The 18,929-nt window shown below is 38.1% G+C and overlaps 2 protein-coding genes across 3 annotated transcripts; one reads left to right on the plus strand and one right to left on the minus strand.

Annotated features, from left to right (window-relative positions):
• Positions 1–1,144: 1,144 nt before the first annotated feature.
• On the minus strand, positions 1,145–5,307 carry LOC123880573 (triosephosphate isomerase). The gene is made up of 6 exons (XM_045928766.1): positions 5,183–5,307; positions 4,291–4,416; positions 3,974–4,085; positions 3,381–3,490; positions 2,658–2,864; positions 1,145–1,396 (listed from the first exon to the last, which is right to left on the minus strand). The coding sequence occupies exons 2-6, from the start codon at positions 4,399–4,401 to the stop codon at positions 1,190–1,192; spliced, it is 747 nt and encodes a 248-aa protein (XP_045784722.1). The 5' UTR covers positions 4,402–4,416; positions 5,183–5,307; the 3' UTR covers positions 1,145–1,189.
• A 934-nt stretch (positions 5,308–6,241) lies between these two features.
• Positions 6,242–18,726, plus strand: LOC123880549 (protein disulfide-isomerase A5). Of its 2 annotated transcripts, XM_045928726.1 has the most exons (13): positions 6,242–6,472; positions 6,815–7,056; positions 8,269–8,476; positions 9,722–9,850; positions 10,833–10,933; positions 11,430–11,578; positions 13,200–13,330; positions 14,454–14,615; positions 15,470–15,611; positions 16,076–16,278; positions 16,935–17,109; positions 18,042–18,334; positions 18,496–18,726. In XM_045928726.1, exons 1-12 carry the CDS (start codon positions 6,449–6,451, stop codon positions 18,299–18,301), a joined length of 1,926 nt encoding a protein of 641 aa, XP_045784682.1. In that variant the 5' UTR covers positions 6,242–6,448; the 3' UTR covers positions 18,302–18,334; positions 18,496–18,726. The 2 variants fall into 2 exon arrangements, with proteins under 2 accessions (XP_045784682.1, XP_045784681.1); XM_045928725.1 differs by having other exon boundaries at positions 18,042–18,726.
• Positions 18,727–18,929: the final 203 nt, after the last annotated feature.

The raw sequence follows: 18,929 nt of genomic DNA on the forward strand, positions 1-18,929 counted from the left end.
AAGTTTCTGGTGTACAGCTGCGGATTGTCGGCACGGATTTGCAGCATCTGCTGCTTTCGGTATCACCTGGACTCCACATTGTTATATAGACTGCTGCGCTTTTGTTTCGATAGAATATTATTACTATAAGATATACTTGACATAATATAATTAATCCAATTTTTTTATAAGGTTGGTTAGTGAAAATCATCTCCTCCGAAACCCTTGTCCACTTTTTACCTGACTACAGCATCCACCTCTACAGGATGTACAACACTACGTCCTGTAGAGGTGGAGGGCTCTTTTGATCCACATCGGGGTTTATAATTTTGGGATTGGGGTCTTCTTCATTCGGTTCGTTCTTAATTAGATTGTCATCATCACCAATTGACTTTATGACGCAATTCTTGAAACACTTGGTGCAAAGTCACCTGCCAGGGCAAAATGACACTATCGGACATTATGAAGTCAGTGCATATGGAACACAAATACGCGTTAGGAAATACGAAAGTGAATTCTCCTGGCTTCTGGGTTACGTTTGTTGACGGGGAAAGCAAATTTTTTCTGTCCTCGTGTGAGGGCCTGAAGAACCATCTGCCAGTAGGCACTTTCAATGTCTTCTACCGTGGGTTCGCCATTCGGAAAGTGTATCTGGACTGCAGTTCAGGGTCCAGTTTAAGAAATTAGTTATAGTATCGACTAATATGTGAGTAACTCATGTCAAATTCATTATTTCGACTAATTTCTTAAACTGAACTCTTCCAAGTAAAGATTTTTATGTAATCCTGTGAAGATGATACTGCCACTGTCGGAATTAGAATGCCATAAGCCTACTTTGTCGTATTAATTTACAAATTGCGAAAAACCAAATTAAATTTAAATTTCGCGGGCAGATTCGTCTCATGCACCTTAAACGTCGCTATTACATCAACATTAAAATATACCAAGTGACAGAAAAACAATTTTACTATAATATTTCAAAGTTTACTCAGACGATCGTAGTCAGGTTTTAGTTTTCAACTTTATCTACTTTTAAGAAAAGATAAAGCTGCAGAACATTTGTTTCATTAAAGAAAAACAGAATCGATGCTAGTGCCCGAAAAAGACGCAATAAGATATGGTGGACGCTACACCACTTTAGTTCCACGTCTTTTACAGCACTGTCATTTCACACATCTTAATTGAACCAGTGTACATTACATTTTATTAATTATTGAGTAGCATTCACAATATCGATAAATTCAGGTTTAAGACTAGCACCACCGACCAGAAAGCCGTCGATGTCTGGACATGCGGCGAGCTCCTTTGCGTTGGAAGCCGTCACTGAACCGCCATATTGGATGCGCACGGACTGTGCGACGTCCGCAGAGGCGTTGGAAGATAACCAGCCTCGGAGGGACGCGTGGACGTCCTGGGCCTAAACGACAATGGATTTTGTTACAGTTTCAAGTAAAAGAGAAGTGATAACCTATTGCTTACACTTTGATCTCCTGTTCGGGAGTCCTGGATTGGATTGCTGGAACGTACCTCTAACTTCTCTGATTTATTTGCGTTTAAGCTACCTAATATCACAGGACATGTGAAGAAAAACATTGTGAGAAAACCTACATGTCTCGACAGTTCGAGATGGCAAACGGGTGCGGGTGATCGGGGCGTCCTTCCGCCTCATACCCCATCTCGATCTGTCGCGTACAATATCTACTATACAGCAAAAAAATAAGCTGGAATAAAAGAAGCCACTCTTTAACTATGTCCATGCAAAAAAAAACGGGCCGAATTGAGAACCGCCTCCTTTTTGGGAGTTGGTTAAAAATTACGTCGATCCATTGTGACGTGATTGACAACCCAACAAACCAATAGCCAACTAACAAACAAACACTTTAGCATTTATAATAGTTAGTGATATGAAATTGCTATTTAACACTATGGGTCATTATTCATTATATTTGTTTCTTGCACTAAAAAAATTTTCAAAAGAAAAATAAAACCGACTTCAAAAACCACAAGCACTAAAAACTAATAAATAATTTTTATAGCGAGCGAGCATAATAAAACAAAATTAGAAATCCAAATGTGAAGCTCGCCCGACTTCATACCAAGGTACATTACATGTGTAACTAAACAAAAATTATTTATTACTTTTAAGTGCTTGCGGTTTTTGAAGTTGGTTTTATTTTTCTTTTGAATTTTTTTTATTTCACAATTTTTAGTGGCCCTACTGTACTATAATATGCTATGCCCAGTTAAAACCCTACTGTTTACTAAGCTATTACACTGATCGCGAGCAATTTGCTCTTATCCATTGAGGAGTTCTGTTCTCCATCTCCGAAGATATTCATCAGATCTCTTTCTAAATCGGTTCAGGGGTCTTTGAGTAATCGGTGAACATACATAAAAAAAAAGATTCCGACGAATTGAGAACCTCCTCCTTTTTTGGAAGTCGGTTAAAAAGAGACAAATGTTTTAATATCATTCAAGCTTTGTTTCAGTATATTTTTGCAATATACATCAGATCTTCACCAAATTTATATGGGACCACCTGCATAGTATTATACCCTTTCAAACAAAAAAAATATTTCCAAATCGGTCCAGGGGTCTTTGAGTAATCGGGGAACATACATAAAAAAAAAAAATACAATTATTAACACATTTATCAACCAGGTAAAATAACAAATTACCTGTTGCGGTGAGGCAGTTTTGCCAGTACCAATGGCCCATACAGGCTCGTACGCCAACACAACGTTGGCCCAGTTGTTGCCAATGGCTGGCAAAAGAGCCTTAGTCTGTCTGAAGACAACCTCTTCAGTTTTTCCTGCTTCCCTCTCTTCAAGAGTTTCTCCAATACAGGCTATGACCTTCAACCCGGATTCAAGGGCATGTGCAACCTAAAAATAATACATTGCAGTGGGACTCTTTCTATGTATGTAAAAAATATTATTACAGAAATATGTGCCAAAATATAAATTTTTATATGCCTCGGAGTCGATTCTGGTTACTATAACTAACATTAGATAAATTCGTAAACTCCGCAGTCTCCAAACTACGACTCCTGCCATCCCAACAAAAAAAATCCTAATAAGCAGCCCATTATAGTTTATTGTGACTACAATGTATTTTATAATGTAGGAAAGTCATACAAAACAATAATAAATGTTTGATAGATACCAATGATCTTAGACCTTTGGACTGGTAGAGGAATCAGTATGGACCTTAAGCTAAAAAGTTTGGAGATCCCTGTTAAGTGTTGAAATTGCTATTGAGTCAAGATTTCAATGACCATATCTTGCAATTGGCATAAGCAAAATAAATGGTTTGATATATAGATGGATGCATAAGCAGCTTGACTGGATGTAACTTATATGCTTATGCAAGCTGAAAATACATGTACACAGTCAGCTTACCTTATCAGCAACCAAGTCATCCTTTTCACCAAAGATGGTCCTCCGTTCAGAGTGTCCCAAAATAACCCAGCCAACACCAACGTCTTTGATCATTGCAGGGGAAATTTCACCTGAAATTATAAGGTTCATCATCATTATCATGATCAACCCATCACCAGCCCACTACTGAGCACAAGTCTCCTCTCAACATGAGAGGCCAGAGCCTAACCCCTAGGCTCTGGCTATTTTGGCAAATTGTGGATTGGCAGACTTCACATATCTTTGAGAACCTTAAGGAGAACTCATAGGCATGCGGTCTCATCACGATGTTTTCCTTCAACGTTAAGGCACGTGACATTAATTCCTTGGCAGCACTTAACTCTGAAATGTAGATGAAGCCTGCAATCAACCCCTGGAACTCCCAAATAGAAGGCATACTCTACGAAATAAATTATGTATTAATCTCTATATGATATGTTTATACTTGTAATCATAATTAATTTATTACATTTTGTTTATGTGTGTGTCAACAACAACGGCATTACATTTTACACAGACGATCAAAACAAAAAACAAATGTTCGCCCTTCTAAGGAAACATAAAATAGTACCTACCTGTAAAGGCTCCCTTTGACACCTTCCAGCAGTTCTGAGCAGCTACACTGATGGAATCAGGGACAATGCTTTTGACATAGGCCAGGTAGATGGCAGGCACTCCGATTATAACCTATATACAAAATACACAAGTTTATTGCATGGAAATCAATCTGTACTTATGTTATTTTGCTTGGAAATGAGCTTAGATTTGAATGCAGTTTTGAAACCCACTAATTGTATATTTGAAAACCTGCGTTGAAACTTTGTATGGTTAGCTCACTTCACTCTGTAAGCACGTGAGCATTTTAAAACTCTTTTAAAGATTTGATACCCACTTCGGCATTTGGATCCAGGGGTCCCTTCTTCAAATTGTTGACAATTTCATTTATCTGGTTCTTATCCCCATTCATCTTCCAGTTACCGCCAACGACGAATTTACGGCCCATGTTTACTAGCTAATCCTAAAAATACAAAGATGTTATTAAAAGATGTTATACATACTATATTATAGACAAAAGACAGTGGGACTTTATCTGTTTGATTTTTAGATTAGAAAGATATCCTATGTTCATTTCCAGGAGGCAAGTTATTTCTGTACCAACTACATAATGCCTGCAACTTCGTGGATTTAGGTGTTTTATGGATCCTGTGGATTATAACGACCATACAACGCAAGCAAGAGGTGCAGATCTTTACCCAACATTTTACTAAGGGAGGTGTCTACCTGAACTGTGCCTAAAATTGAACCTATTTTTTAGCATTTGAATAGGGTTTCTGGCACATTATCATCAATACCTTATATAACCTTATCTTATATTTTTTCGAAGTTTTGGCCGATTATGCAAAAAGCGGTCAGAAATGGCGGTTTTTACGGTAGATTTTTTAACTTGATACCACGATCCACGGACCTCTGCTACCATATTATAGTCCGTTTTAGGATCGATAAAATTCAATTAAAATAAATATTATACTTTGAGAAAAACATATTTTTATTAGAAGACATGTTCTTCTAATAAAAATATGTGTTTATGTTGGAGTGACATTCCAAATTTTAAACAGAATTAGAATAAAATCTTGAATAAAATAGACAGCCAGTGTGACACATAAATTAATACAAAAACCTTCTTTAACAGTGCTAAGCTCTTCTTCGCTTTTGACACTATAACTTTAATTATACTTACACTAAAATGCATTTTAAAATTATAATAAATAGTAGATAGTACTTACAAGTTCTAAAGCCGGCACGAAAATTCAGCAGAGCAAAAGACAAAACAGCACTCAGCAGTAAGCGACGACCGGTAAAAAGAGAGTCAAAGTTTGAAGGTGACCCAGGTGACTCACAAAAAAAAAAGCTGTTTCCGTTGATAGGTACGATACCGTAAAATACGTACGACACGTACGATACCGTTTACTATTGGCTATAACTATTGAATTGTTCCCTTGTGCACAAATTAGCCAATCAGAAGGTTGCTTACTTACTGATATGTTTACGAATAGGTACTTGTAAACAAACTTATTGGAAATGACCACAGACCATGGACGTATTATAATAGCTTTATGCCACAGACCAATGAAGTCCCAGAATCTTGGGACTATGCAGTGTGACCATCTCAAAAATGCGGAATCTACCCAACCCTGGCTAAAAATACTATTTTTCTCTAAGAAAAAAGATTTGTATAGGCTGTTATGACACTGGTTCCGAACTCGGGTATTTTTTTCGACCTTTTGTACTATAAATCAACAACTATTATGGACAAAAATAAATAAGCTTTTCACCCCACTCGCTCCAGAATGCCTTATTAACTACTGCCCTGTTATTCTAAAGGTAATAAAATAATACGTCATAACATTCCTATGAATTAGCCGGGCTGTAATGTTGTACTGAAATCCATTAAAGCCCATGGGGCGTAATGTAGCGTCTAAAAAGTTTTTAGTTATCATAAAAAGAAAGTTATCAACTATAATTGCTGTCTCGCTTCGACGTATGATGGTGTCTCTCTCACACGCGCGATTTAAATTTTCTATCTCGCTTTGATGAGTGATGGCGTCTCTTTCACAAACCAGAATATTAGCTTATTTGGTCATAGAATTTTGGATAGTCATACGTGTCAAATTTGAAGGTCAAATAATATTAATAAGCATAATAAGCTAAAAAACTTTATTAGCTTATTTGACACTTACGACCATTGGCCTAGAACCTAGAGCTAACAGCTAGTTTTAAAAAAACATGTGTCAACTGTCAACTGTCATGTCAAAAATTCTCTATGAAGTCTATGATGATTTGTCTATGATCACTTTAAAAACAAAAAATCACTTTTTTTGTAAAAAACATGTTATAAAAATTAAGAAATTAAGTATTTAATGGCTATCAAGTCTTCCATAAATATAAGTGATACATTTAACTAGTGTTCATTGGCGTTTGACAAATGTGTAGCTACAGTTAAACAGATCTTCAAATATACAATTTTTAATACGGTTAACCGAAGCTTGAACATGTGGCACCAACAAATTTGGAAGGTAGATACCACAGAATATTTTTAGTAGATACTTAGTTCGACTAACTCTTAAGTTATAGCCAAGAATCAACCTAGCTGTTCACCGCGACTTCGTTCGCGTGGATGTAGTTTTTTAAAAATCCCGGGGGAACTCTTTGATTTTTCGGGATAAAAAGTAGCCTATGTGTTAATCCAGAGTATACTCTATCTCCATTCTAAATTTCAGCCCAATCCGTCCAGTAGTTTTTGCTTGACGGAGTAACAAACATACACACACACACACACAAACACACACACACACACATACAAACTTTTGCCTTTATAATATTAGTGTGAAGTGTGATGTGATTATTGTTCCTTTCAGATTTTAATGCTCATGTTCTTGTGTTTACAAATAACAAGTCAAGTGAAAAGGCAAAAAACTTCAGTTATATCTGACATTGGTGATATCAAAGAGTTCAAGAAGTTGTTACGGTCAAAAACGAATATTTTAGTACTTTATGTGAATAACCAAAAGTTGTCGCAGAATGTAACGGACGTGTTTAAAGATGCGGCTGACAGTATGAAAGGACAAGCAACATTAGTCACTATTGACTGCAGTGGCAGGTTTGTGAACAATTATTATTGTATATTAGCTGGTGCCCGCAACTTTGTCTCCGTGGATTTAGGTTTTTACAATCCCATGGAAGCTCTTTGATTTTCTGGGATAAAAAATAGCATCTGTCATTCCAGGTTCATTACTATATCCAAAAACACTTTCACATATTTATAATATGGGTAGTGACTAGCTAAAGCCTGCAAGTTTATACCTATGAATATAGTTCTCCTAAAAAACAGAAATCTTTGATTTTCCAGAGTAAAGAGTTTCTTCGTAATCACTCAAAATGCAACCTATCTCTGTGCCAAGTTTCATTAAGATCAGTTTAGCTGTTGTGGCATAAAAAGGTAACATAGTCTTCTGCTTTTACAATATTGTAGACAGCGGAAGGAAAATAGATTGCATTGAAGAATATATCAACCGATAGATGCCCATATAGTGGTGTATCTGCCTGTTGGCATAAATATCTGGTGTGAGATTGCCATTCTAGCACTTTGGGATCACAACCTCCATCAGTTTCTCAAAGTATGTGCCCTGCCCATTGCCACTTCAGCTTTGCAACCTGTCAATCTGATTTTTTTTTTAAAATTATATACTAGCGCTTGGCTGCAATCAGACTTGCTAGCAAGTGATGATGCAGCCTAAGATGGAGCGCGCTTGCCTAGAAGTTGCCTATTCACTCTTGACTTGAAGGTACTCATATTATAGGTGGAAGGGAAAACTGACGCCGGAAGGGCGTTCCAAATCCTAGCGGTTCGAATTAGGAAAGAGGAAGCAAATCGTTTCGTACGTGTTCGAGGAATTTCGACTACGTACGGATGCAGACCTTGACGATGCCTGGCAGTACGATGGTAGAAAGGTGAAGGAGGAACCAGGTCAAACAGTTCTTGTGCACACTCTCCGAAATATATCCTGTAGAATACCGATAGACTGGCAACTTTACGCCGATGTTCTAAACTTTGGAGTTTAGTATTCATCAGTGCTTCGTCACCAATGAGTCTTCTAGCTCGGCGATCCACCGAATCCAATGCTTCGATCTGGTACCTGGCAGAGCCATCCCATAAATGGCTACAGTACTCCATGCACGATTCTGGTATAGGTTTCCTCATTTCTGATTTGATCACATAAAAACTCCAAATAGCTTTCTCCATTGCCTGCTGAGTGAGTCTGAATTTTTTAATGAAGTATATAATCTGAGCTGATCTTGAATTACTTTTTAGTGAAGGCAAAAAGCTTTGCAAGAAGCTTAAAGTATCACTCGATAAGCCTTATAGTATCAAGCATTATAAAGATGGGGAGTTCCACAAGGATTATGACAGAGGAGTCACTGTTAGTGCAATGGTGAATTTCCTTAGAGATCCTACAGGAGACCTGCCCTGGGAAGAGGACCCTCAAGCAACTGACATCATGCATCTCTTGGATGGCGAGGTTTATTCTTATTTATATTTATTACATGAACAAATTTTTTCTGAACTTTTTTTAAGGGTTCCATAATTTTAACCCAAAAAAATGAATGCTTCTACAATATTAATTACCTTGTCCGACAGAGATTTTGTTCTGGAAAATATGTAGCGATCTCAAATTGATGATGAATTGATGAATTGATAATAATATTAATTAATGAAATATTAAATAAGTCAAAATTTCAGGTTTCAATTAAACAGTAAAAAGTTACAACCCTCAAAAGTGTAAACCCTATTCTCAGCTATTTACTGATCATCAAAACCTAATGTATTTAATCTTGAGCAGAAATTACAGGGATGCAAGCTACCTTAGTACCAAAATTCATATAAATCGGTTAAGCGGATGGGTCTTTAGGAATCCAGTAAGAAGTCTTTGATTTTCTGGGGTAAAAAGTAGCCTATGTCCATCCCAGGGATATAAGCTAACACTGTACCCATCAGACTCAGTTAAACTGTTGGACATAAAATGTTGCACTTTCGCATTATAATATTAGTATGCATTGTCTTCATACATCAGGTAAAGCATGTAATAGTACATGCCCGTCTTGTGGTATTAGCCCTGCTCCCCTTTACCAACATGTTTATGACCTGTGCAGACGACTATTGTCTGTGGAGAACAAAAATAGTTCACTAAGAACTGCAACGCATGACGCACACGATGGCTAATAGTACACCAAATACTGTATTAAAAGCAAGAAACAGTTAAAAATTATTTTGCTATAATCCGCCAACAGAAAAAATCAGTATGGTCAAACATGCAGTTACAAGCTAAGCACCGCTTACCTCCCCAACCAAGCAATAAAGCCAAGTTCCCAAGCAAGCACTGCCACCACCACTCACATGCACCACCACACAAGACTTTCCACTACTCTGCACGCACGTTTCGCCCCGACATCGGAGCATCCTCAGGAGATTTCGACTTTACAATGCTGTATTGTCTAGTAAATTGCCTATGGTCAAACTGCATGTTTGACCATACAGATTTTTTCCGTTGGCGGATTATAGCAAAATAATTTTTAACTGTTTCTTGCTAAACATGAACTTCCGCAAAGTAACGCCTGATTCTATCCAATACTGTATTAAAAGTTGAGGGACTTTTGTCTTCCGCAGATAACACTTCCTCGTCTGCACAGGCCCTTATAGGATATTTCCTTTGCTTCCTTTTGACAGAGATTACATCAAGTTACTGATAGACAAATCGTTTTAACAGGCATTGACAAAGTTTCTGAAAAAAGGGATCGCTACTTATAAAAGATCATTGGTGATGTTCTACGCTCCATGGTGTGGGTACTGCAAAACCCTAAAACCAGATTATGTTGCAGCTGCAAGTGATTTAAAGGTGAGTTTTCTGAAATTTTGACAGTAGGTTCTTTTTACTAGTGTTTCTACTCAAAGAGTGTTTAAAAGTGAATGGGATTCTTCAATCACCAGGATTTAGGAATGCATTTCCTTACAGCATCAGGGTTGAGGAGTTGGGTCCTCAAGGTCAACGACAAAGTGTTTACTTGGTACCTTCAATATCAATTTATAACCGATAGCTTCTAAATCCCATCAGCTTTTGTGGTCATGTCCCCTGCAGCATCAGGATTGAGGAGTTGAAATCCAAATTTCTTATGGAACAATGTCGCAAAGTTCCTTAATCGATTAAAAAAAACTTAGGTAAATCGGTTCAGAAATCTCGGAGATATCGGGGTAAATAGGCAACAACACAACTCCTCCTTTTTGAAAGTCGGTTAAAAAGTAGCCTATCTTACTCCTTGACTAATCCTATACTTGTCAGTGAAAGTCCCGTTAAAATAGGTCCAGCCGTTCCTAAGATTAGCCTGTTTAAACAGACGCACACACAGACAAAAATTTTAAAAACGTGTGATTCAGATATGGTATCATTCAAATAACCATAACCATAATATGAGCTTTATATGAGGTAGTTATTTCGAAATTACAGACAGATACGCCAATTTTATTTACTAACCCCCGACCCAAAAAGAGGGGTGTTATAAGTTTGACGTGTGTATCTGTGTATCTGTCTGTGGCATCGCAGCTCCTAAACTATTGAACCGATTTTAATTTAATTTTTTTGTTTGAAAGGTGGCTTGATCGTGTTCTTAGCTATAATCCAAAAAAATCGGTTCAGCCGTTTAAAAGTTATCAGCTCTTTTCTAGTTACTGCCACCTTCACTTGTCGGGGGTGTTATAAATTTTTAATTTACACTTGTTAGTATAGATTTTATATAAAGATATATTTTATTTTAATTTTTTAAAAAATTCACTTTTATTTTGGGTGTTTTTTTTTTTCTATGACAATGTATTGCAATTAACAGGGTGAAGCAATACTAGCTGCCATAGATGTGTCAAAGCCGGGAAATTCTAAAATAAGGCAACTGTACAATATTACCGGTTTCCCAACGCTACTATTTTTCGAGTAAGTACTGACTCTTGTCTGTATTGTATTCCTCTTTGGTGAGGGTCGTTAATTACATAATCGTCCTATTCATTAGACAGGCAACGAATCCTTACTAATATTATAAATGCGAAAGTGTGTCTGTCTGTCTGTCTGTCTGAACCGATTTTAATGAAATTTGGTGCAGACTTGGGACACATCCCGGGGAAGGACATAGGCTACTTTTTATCCCGGAAAATTCAAGAGTTCCTACGGGATTTAAAAAAAAAAACCGAAAACTACGCGGGCGAAGCCGCGGGCATCCTCTAGTACAATATAAGAAAAACTAAATTCAAATGCACCCTCCATCCATTTGAGAGCTACAGTGAATGTACAAAACAAGTATGTAGTCTAATGTGAAGTTGCAACATAGTTGCATAGACTGACAGATAACGAATTGATCCTATAAGGGTTCCTTTTTTCCTTTTGAGGTAAGGAACTCTAAAAAAGTTGTCTGAAAACTCCCTTTACCTTGCAGGAAAGGCCAGTATCGTTTCCCTTACAATGGCGACAACAAACGACAAGCGATAGTGGATTTCATGAGGGACCCCTCCTCACAGCTGCAGAAGAAGAAGGAGGTGGTTGATGACAGTTGGTCAGAGGACAGTGATGTGGTGCATTTGACGGGTAAGCTGTGCTTATATTTTAAGTTATACTTTATTACAGAATATGTATACTTTACAGACACAATAGGCTCGAAAGACGTTTAAATAAATAGCTAATTTTGTTACGACGCAATAAAACACTGAGCTCGCGTAACATCATCATAATCACTAAGAGGAATTTCGCGGGTTCTGCCCGCGAAATTCAAATTTAATTTGGTTTTTCGCAATTTGTAAACTAATACGACTAAGTAGGCTTATGCCACTTGAATTTGCCAATGGCAGTATCATCCTCACAGGTTTATATAAAAATCATTACTTGAAAGTGTCCAGTTTAAGAAATTAGCTATAGTATCGACTAATTTGTATCTCATGTCAAACTCATTATTTTGACTAATTTCTTAAAGTGAACACTTTCAAGTTACACAAAGATTTTTATGTAATCCTGTGAAGATGATACTGCCATTGCCAGAATTAGAATGCTATAAGCCTACTTTGTCGTATTAATTTACAAATTGCGAAAAACCAAATTAAATTTGAATTTCGCGGCCAGACCCGTCTCTTGCACCTTAACCGATAGACGTCCACTGCAGGGCATAGTTTATTAGAGTCCGTTTTAGGATCGATAAAATTCAATTAAATAAATATTATACTTTGAGAAAACATATTTTTATTAGAAGACATGTTAGAGACATGGCTAGTTGTCGACATACCAATTCTCATGATCTCTTTCAATTACATTAACTGTCTAGTATAATACTGAGCAGCGTAGAGTACAGTGGATTACGAGCACATCAGTGCATTGTATAGCCATCTGTAATTACCAGGAATAATAAATAAACTTTAGTACGATTACTAATTACGACTTTTATTTATTCCATTTTTATGACAACAACAATAATATTAATATCGTCATAGTGACACAAAAGTCACTACTCTTAAACTCTTCTATCAACTATAAAAAGTATCTATATCACTCCCCCTCACGATGACCTTGGGGTCTGAGTGACTCCGATCATTTTCTAATAAAAAAAATTCCTAAAACGGACTCTAATATAGTTCTCTTGTGGAAACTTTCACACGCCAGTTTTGCGCCGCCTGAATGCAGCGGCTCCCTACGACTCGTTGGATATCGTCCGTCCACCTAGTGGTGGGGTCTTCCAACGCTGCGCTTTCCTTTACGAGTTCGCCGAAGACAGGGAAGAGCTATGGGGAAGGGGAAGATACACACCTCTTATTTTTTCTTTTAAGTTTTAATTATTCTCTTTGGAATAAGAAGACAAAAGTCACTCCTCTGATTGACATTATTTTGACGCTTTTTGACGTATTTTATTTATTTTTATGATTTTTATAGCGTTTAAAATTCTGTTTATATCATGTTTATATGGTTTATATTAAAATAAAATATTTATATAAATAAATGTTTTTCCATACAAGAATGCTTATTAAGTTCATTATCCGTTTATTGCGAAGATTTGAAGGTATTTCTAACCAAACCTAATAATTATTATTAGAATCTGTTTTGTTATTCAAAATAATTATTTAAAGCGAAACATTTATGCATATGTATGTACTTAAGCATTTTTAAGTATAAATGCAGTATTTTATGCATTATACCTATAGTTTTGATTTTTTTGTCCTTCTAGTGGATACCTTTGACAGTGTACTAGCAAAGGCTGATAACGCATTGGTCGTGTTCTACGCACCCTGGTGTGGACACTGCAAACGTATAAAACCAGAGTTCGAAAAGGCAGCCGCCAGGATCAAAGATCAAAAAGTAAGACTTAGTTTGAAATCTATAGAGATTACTTTGACTTTGCTTAGACTTAAATTCAAATTCAAAATATTTCTACTTAAGTTTCAGTTAAAACAAGACAGATTTATGCCAGCGGTATAACGCTGTCGTTTTAACAGTGTCTTAAGTCTGGGCATAGTCAAAGTGCGCTCTATAGATCTGTTTTAATCTCTAGCATTAAAGTGTTTATAACTGGGTGGTTAAGATGTCGGCCTCCTATCCAGGAGATCCGGGGTTTGATTGCTGGCATGCATTTCTAAATTTTCAAAGTTATAAGCATTTAAATATCACTTGCTTTATCATGCTGAAGAGAAACATCATGAAGAAGCCTGCATATCTGAGTTCTCTATAATATTCTGAAAGGTTTATGAAGTCTGCCAATTCGCACTTGACCAGCCGGAACTCCGGCCTGAAGATCTGATCTCAGTAGTGGGACACCGATGGGTTGAAGATGAAACTAACTTTAAACTATTTTCTAAACTCGTCATGAATAGAATAGAATAGAATAGAATCGTCAAATAATTTATGACTGGTTCGGAATGCCGTTCCTACCGAGAAGAACCAGTAAGGAACTCGGCGGATGGCATCGGACTCGGCATGGGGATAGGTTAACCGATAAACATCCACTGTTGGATATAGGTCTCATGTAGGGACTTCCATACGCCACGATCTTGCGCTGAACCCGATGGCAATCTGCGATTCGTTTGATGTTGTCTGTCCTCCACTTAGCTGGGGTTCTTCTAACACTGCACTTTGTGATGCGAGGTGTCATTCAGCACCTTGAGACTAACTTTATGGTATTAGTCAGCCATATAATACGGTTTTATGTTAATTTACTTGTTTTTAACCCCCAACCCAAAATGAGGGGTGTTATAAGTTTGACGTGTGTATCTGTGTATCTGTCTGTGGCATCATAGCTCTTAAACTGGTGAACCGATTTTAATTTAGTTGGTTTTGTTTGAAGGGTGGCTTGATGGAGAGTGTTCTTAGCTATAATCCAAAAAAATCGGTTCAGCCGTTTGAAAGTTATCAGCTCTTTTCTAGTTAATGTAACCTTTACTTGTTGGGGGTGTTATAAATTTTTAATTTTCACTTGTTCTTATAGATAAACGGTTTGTTAGCGGCAGTGGACGCCACTAAGCAGCCGGACCTAGCGTCGCGCTTTGGCGTGAAAGGTTACCCAACGCTAAAGTACTTCAGTAAGGGCGAGTACCAGTACGATGCGGGACACGCGCGCCAGGAACAACAGATTATTGATTTCATTAAGGTGAGTTTTTAACCCCCAACCCAAAAAGAGGGGTGTTATAAGTTTGACGTGTGTATCTGTGTATCTGTCTGTGGCATCATAGCTCCTAAACTGGTGAACCGATTTTAATTTAGTTTTTTTTTGTTTGAAAGGTGAGACATGATCGAGAGTGTTCTTAGTCCAAGAAAATCGGTTCAGCCGTTTGAAAGTTATCAGCTTTTTTCTAGTTACTGTAACCTTCACTTGTCGGGGGTGTTATAAATTTTTAATTTACACTTGTTAAAAATGTAATAGTGAGCAAACGAGCAGGCGGGTCACCTGATAATTGATTACGACCGTCCATGAACATTTGCAGCACCAGTGGAGCCGTGAATGCGTTGCCGGCTTTTCAGGAATTCCTTGAACTGCCCCTTGAATATCCCCATGTTGAAATCTAGTGAGAACACCGTAGAAGGAGTTCCCTTCTACAGCGTTGTACAGTTTGCAAGTGTTTGGACATACACACAAACATAAATAATTTTCTTTCTTTCTTCTTCTTTCAATAAACACTCAAACAAAAAGTCACAAAGGCACACAAACAAAGTCAAAATCAAACACCCCACAAACTTTCATACACACACTCTCACACGCTCACACACACTAACCACACACACTCATAATACTTGCTAATGCCAGCGACTTCTTGCCCGTAAATATAGGTATCAAAAAATCCTATGGGAACTCATTGATCTTCCGGGATAAAAAGTAGCTTGTGTGCTAATCCAGGATATTATCCAAATCCGTCCAGTAGTTTTTGCGTGAAGGAGCAACAAACATACATACACACCGTTTTTATAATATTAGTGTGAAGTGTGATTATTTGTATTGGGGTGCAGTCTCCACAAGAGCCGCCACCGCCGCCGCCGCCCGAGAAGCCGTGGAGCGAGGAGGAGAGCGCCGTGCGCCACCTCGACACCGCGACCTTCAGAAGCACGCTGCGCAAGATCAAGCACGCCATTGTCATGTTCTACGCGCCCTGTAAGTGCCGTCTATCCATATCACGGATCATCTTGACCCTGTAAACTCATTATTATTCATTTTGCGTCATTCTAAGAATGCACCTTCCGCTTTTTTAGGGTTCCGTAACTCAAAAGGAAAAACGGAACCCTTATAGGATCACTTTGCTGTCTGTCTGTCTGTCCGTCTGTCGTGTTTCAAGAAAACCTAAAAGGTACTTCCCGTTGACCTAGAATCATGAAATTTCGCAGGTAGGTAGGTCTTATAGCACAAGTAAAAAAAAATCCGAAAACCGTGAATTTGTGGTTACATCACAAAAAAATAAAATGTAATATGTATTCCAATTTTCAAAGTAAGATAACTAGGTATACCAAGTGGGATGTCATATAAAAGAGCTTTACCTGTACATTCTAAAACAGATGTTTATTTATTCTTATGACTCGTACTTGACTGGGTTTGATAATTATTATTTATTAATGTAACAGGGTGCGGACATTGCAAGAGTACAAAGCCAGAGTTCACCGAAGCAGCGGAGCAATTCGCCGACGAACTGATGGTGGCCTTCGCCGCTGTCGATTGCACCACACAGCAGGAACTATGTTCCAATTACGACGTCAAGGGATACCCCACCCTCAAGTACTTTAGCTACTTCGACAAGCTTGTTCAGGACTACAGTGGGGGTAGAAAGGTAAGACTGTTTTTGAAATGGCACAATTCAAGCGTCGAAAAGTCTAGAAGAGTTTCTTTTAATTTTATTTATTCAGATAGAAGTTAGCTCTTGATTGCAGCCAAGGGCCATTGCATCTAACCTGGTGATAAGCGATGATGCAGTCTAAGATGGAAGCGGACTAACCTGGAAGGGATATGGCAGTTTTCATTAAACTCTTTGGTTTCTACACGTCATCGTACTAGAACGCTAAATTGCTTGGCGGCGCGGCTTGTAACTAGCCACAGCCAAAGCCTTCCACCAGACGAGATCAGAAATTTAGAAATTATAAAATTCTAAAGCCCTGCCGGGAATCGAACCCGGGACCTCCCACTCATAAGACAGCCCTTACCACTACGCCAGGGAAGTCGAGATAGGTATAGATAATTACAATTTCTAAATTGGCTTTTATGTTTAAAAGACTGCCAATCTTCGTTTAACGATATACAAGTTACGCCGATGTACATGCGCAGAAATCGTATTTTTGAATGAAGCAAAAATATTTCAGCCAATCAGCGCGCGTCCGTTCTCTATTGGTTGTCTCGCCTACGCGCCATGTTTTTACGCGCGAATTATGACTCTGTGTATATAAATTATCATTTTATCAAATATGTTGAATTGTTCATATTGTTTAACAGAAAGCGGACTTCGTGTCGTTCATACATAGTCAAATGGGCGAACAGCGAGCTAAGGAAAGCACGAAGAGTAACCAGGAGGCAGGGTTCGGGGTGAATGTGCAATTGGCTGGAGATAGCGATTTCCAAGACGTCATCGCCTCACCGAATCCGACCTTTGTCATGTTTTATGCCACATGTAAGTACCACTGATAAACTGTAGTACGCGACAGGTCGAGATGGCAATCGGTGTGGAGGACGCGAGGATTCGATCGCCATCTCGATCTGACGAGAACAGTAGTAGTTTAGATTTTAGACTTTCACAGTCAGTTTTAGACTTGCATTTAAAAAACTTATAAAAGTATGCTCCTAGACAAGCATCAACATGCATATCGAAGATTATGTAAATGATAAAAAAGCGTGGATTTCGTTATCAACTGATAGATGTCCACGGCTGGACATAGGTCTCTTGTAGGCACTTCCACACGCCATGGTCTTGAATCCAGCGGCTTTGTGCGACTAGCTTGATGTTGTCCGTCAAATTCAAACTTTTACAAGTGCTTTTGAATCGTCAAAATAATCTACCACTGGTTCGGAATGCTGTTCCTACCGAGAAGAACCAGCAAGAAACTCGGCGGTTGCTCTTTTCAAATGTACAATTTACAATAATATGCCTAGGGTCTTCCAACTCTGCGCTTTCCGGTAGAAGTCGCCATTCCAGCATCTTGGGACCCCAACTGTGTGTATGTGCTCTGCCCATTGCCACTTCATCTTCGCAACCCGTTGAGTATGCCGTTACTCTTGTTCTCCTACGGATCTCCTCACCTGATTTGATCTCATAGAGTAACTCCAAGCGTAGCTCTCTCCAGACTCCATCGCTCGCTGAGTGACTAAGCTTTTTTATTGAGCTTGGGATTCAAGGCCGATTCACACCAATTGCGTACACGTGACACGTGCGTAGTGACGCGCGTAAACATACCGGGTTACGCATACGTCCACGCTTTACGCAAGCAGTGTGCCATGTTTCATACAATGGTACGCGCTACGTCTACGCTTACGCAACACTTACCCAGCCTGTGTGAACGAGCTATTATCAATATTTTTAAATAATCGGTTCTTTAATTTTGCCAGGGTGCGGCCACTGTTCAACAGTCAAACCAGCCTACAGTCGTCTGGCAACCGCTCTAAAGAACGAAAACAGTCCAATCAAAGTGATTGCAGTCGAAGCAGCAGATAATCCTAAAGTGGCAGACTTCGCTGGCGTACAAACACTGCCAACTTTCAAAATCTACGCGAATGGAAAGCACTTGGCTGACTACGAGGGTGATAGATCTACCGAGGACATGCTTAACTTCTGCAAAACATATTTAAAGGTAAAAGACGAATTGTGATATCACCATCATGTTTGAATCCGCAATTAATTTATAATGCATACAAAATGAGATGTCACTCGCCATTTGAACTTTATGTGTCAACTGTCACGTGAAAAGTACGATTTAGTCCTTATTTTAAAGGTGAACCGTACTTTTAACATGCCAGTTGACACAGAGTTAAAATGGCGAGTAAGTAATTTTGTACGGACTATACTTTAACTACATATCAATCAAATCTATGTACGTAACAGATTTTTTTTTTAAATTTATACTTTTCTACTATTTTATAATATTTATTAGTTTTTACCCACACTTGAAGGAATTTATAAAATAAATTTTGAGTCGTATTTAAAGCGGCGGCAAATAAATTGTAACCCCCAACCCAAAAAGAGGGGTGTTATAAGTTTGACGTGTGTGTGTATCTGTCTGTGGCATCATAGCTCCTAAACTAATGAACCAATTTTAATTTAGTTTTTTTTTTTGTTTGAAAGGTGGCTTGATCGAGGTGTTCTTAGCTATAATTCAAGAAAATCGGTTCAGCCGTCTGAAAATTATCAGCTCTTTTCTAGTTACTGTAACTTTCACATGTTGGGTGTTATAAATTTTTAATTTACACTAACTTAATGATTATAATATCAATGATTTT

Source organism: Maniola jurtina, chromosome Z (genome assembly GCF_905333055.1).
Source record: "Maniola jurtina chromosome Z, ilManJurt1.1, whole genome shotgun sequence".
Classification (NCBI taxonomy): Eukaryota; Metazoa; Arthropoda; class Insecta; order Lepidoptera; family Nymphalidae; genus Maniola; species Maniola jurtina.

Excerpts from the sequence above, each read along its gene's own strand:
- LOC123880573 (XM_045928766.1), bottom strand. The coding sequence starts at position 4,401 with ATGGGCCGTAAATTCGTCGTTGGCGGTAACTGGAAGATGAATGGGGAT. Across the intron at positions 3,491-3,973 it reads GTCAAAGGGAGCCTTTACAG|GTGAAATTTCCCCTGCAATG; the intron begins GTAGGTACTATT and ends TTATAATTTCAG. Across the intron at positions 2,865-3,380 it reads ATGACTTGGTTGCTGATAAG|GTTGCACATGCCCTTGAATC; the intron begins GTAAGCTGACTG and ends TATTATTTTTAG.
- LOC123880549 (XM_045928725.1), top strand. The coding sequence starts at position 6,449 with ATGTGGCACCAACAAATTTGGAAG. Across the intron at positions 9,851-10,832 it reads CAGCTGCAAGTGATTTAAAG|GGTGAAGCAATACTAGCTGC; the intron begins GTGAGTTTTCTG and ends TGCAATTAACAG. Across the intron at positions 11,579-13,199 it reads TGATGTGGTGCATTTGACGG|TGGATACCTTTGACAGTGTA; the intron begins GTAAGCTGTGCT and ends TTGTCCTTCTAG.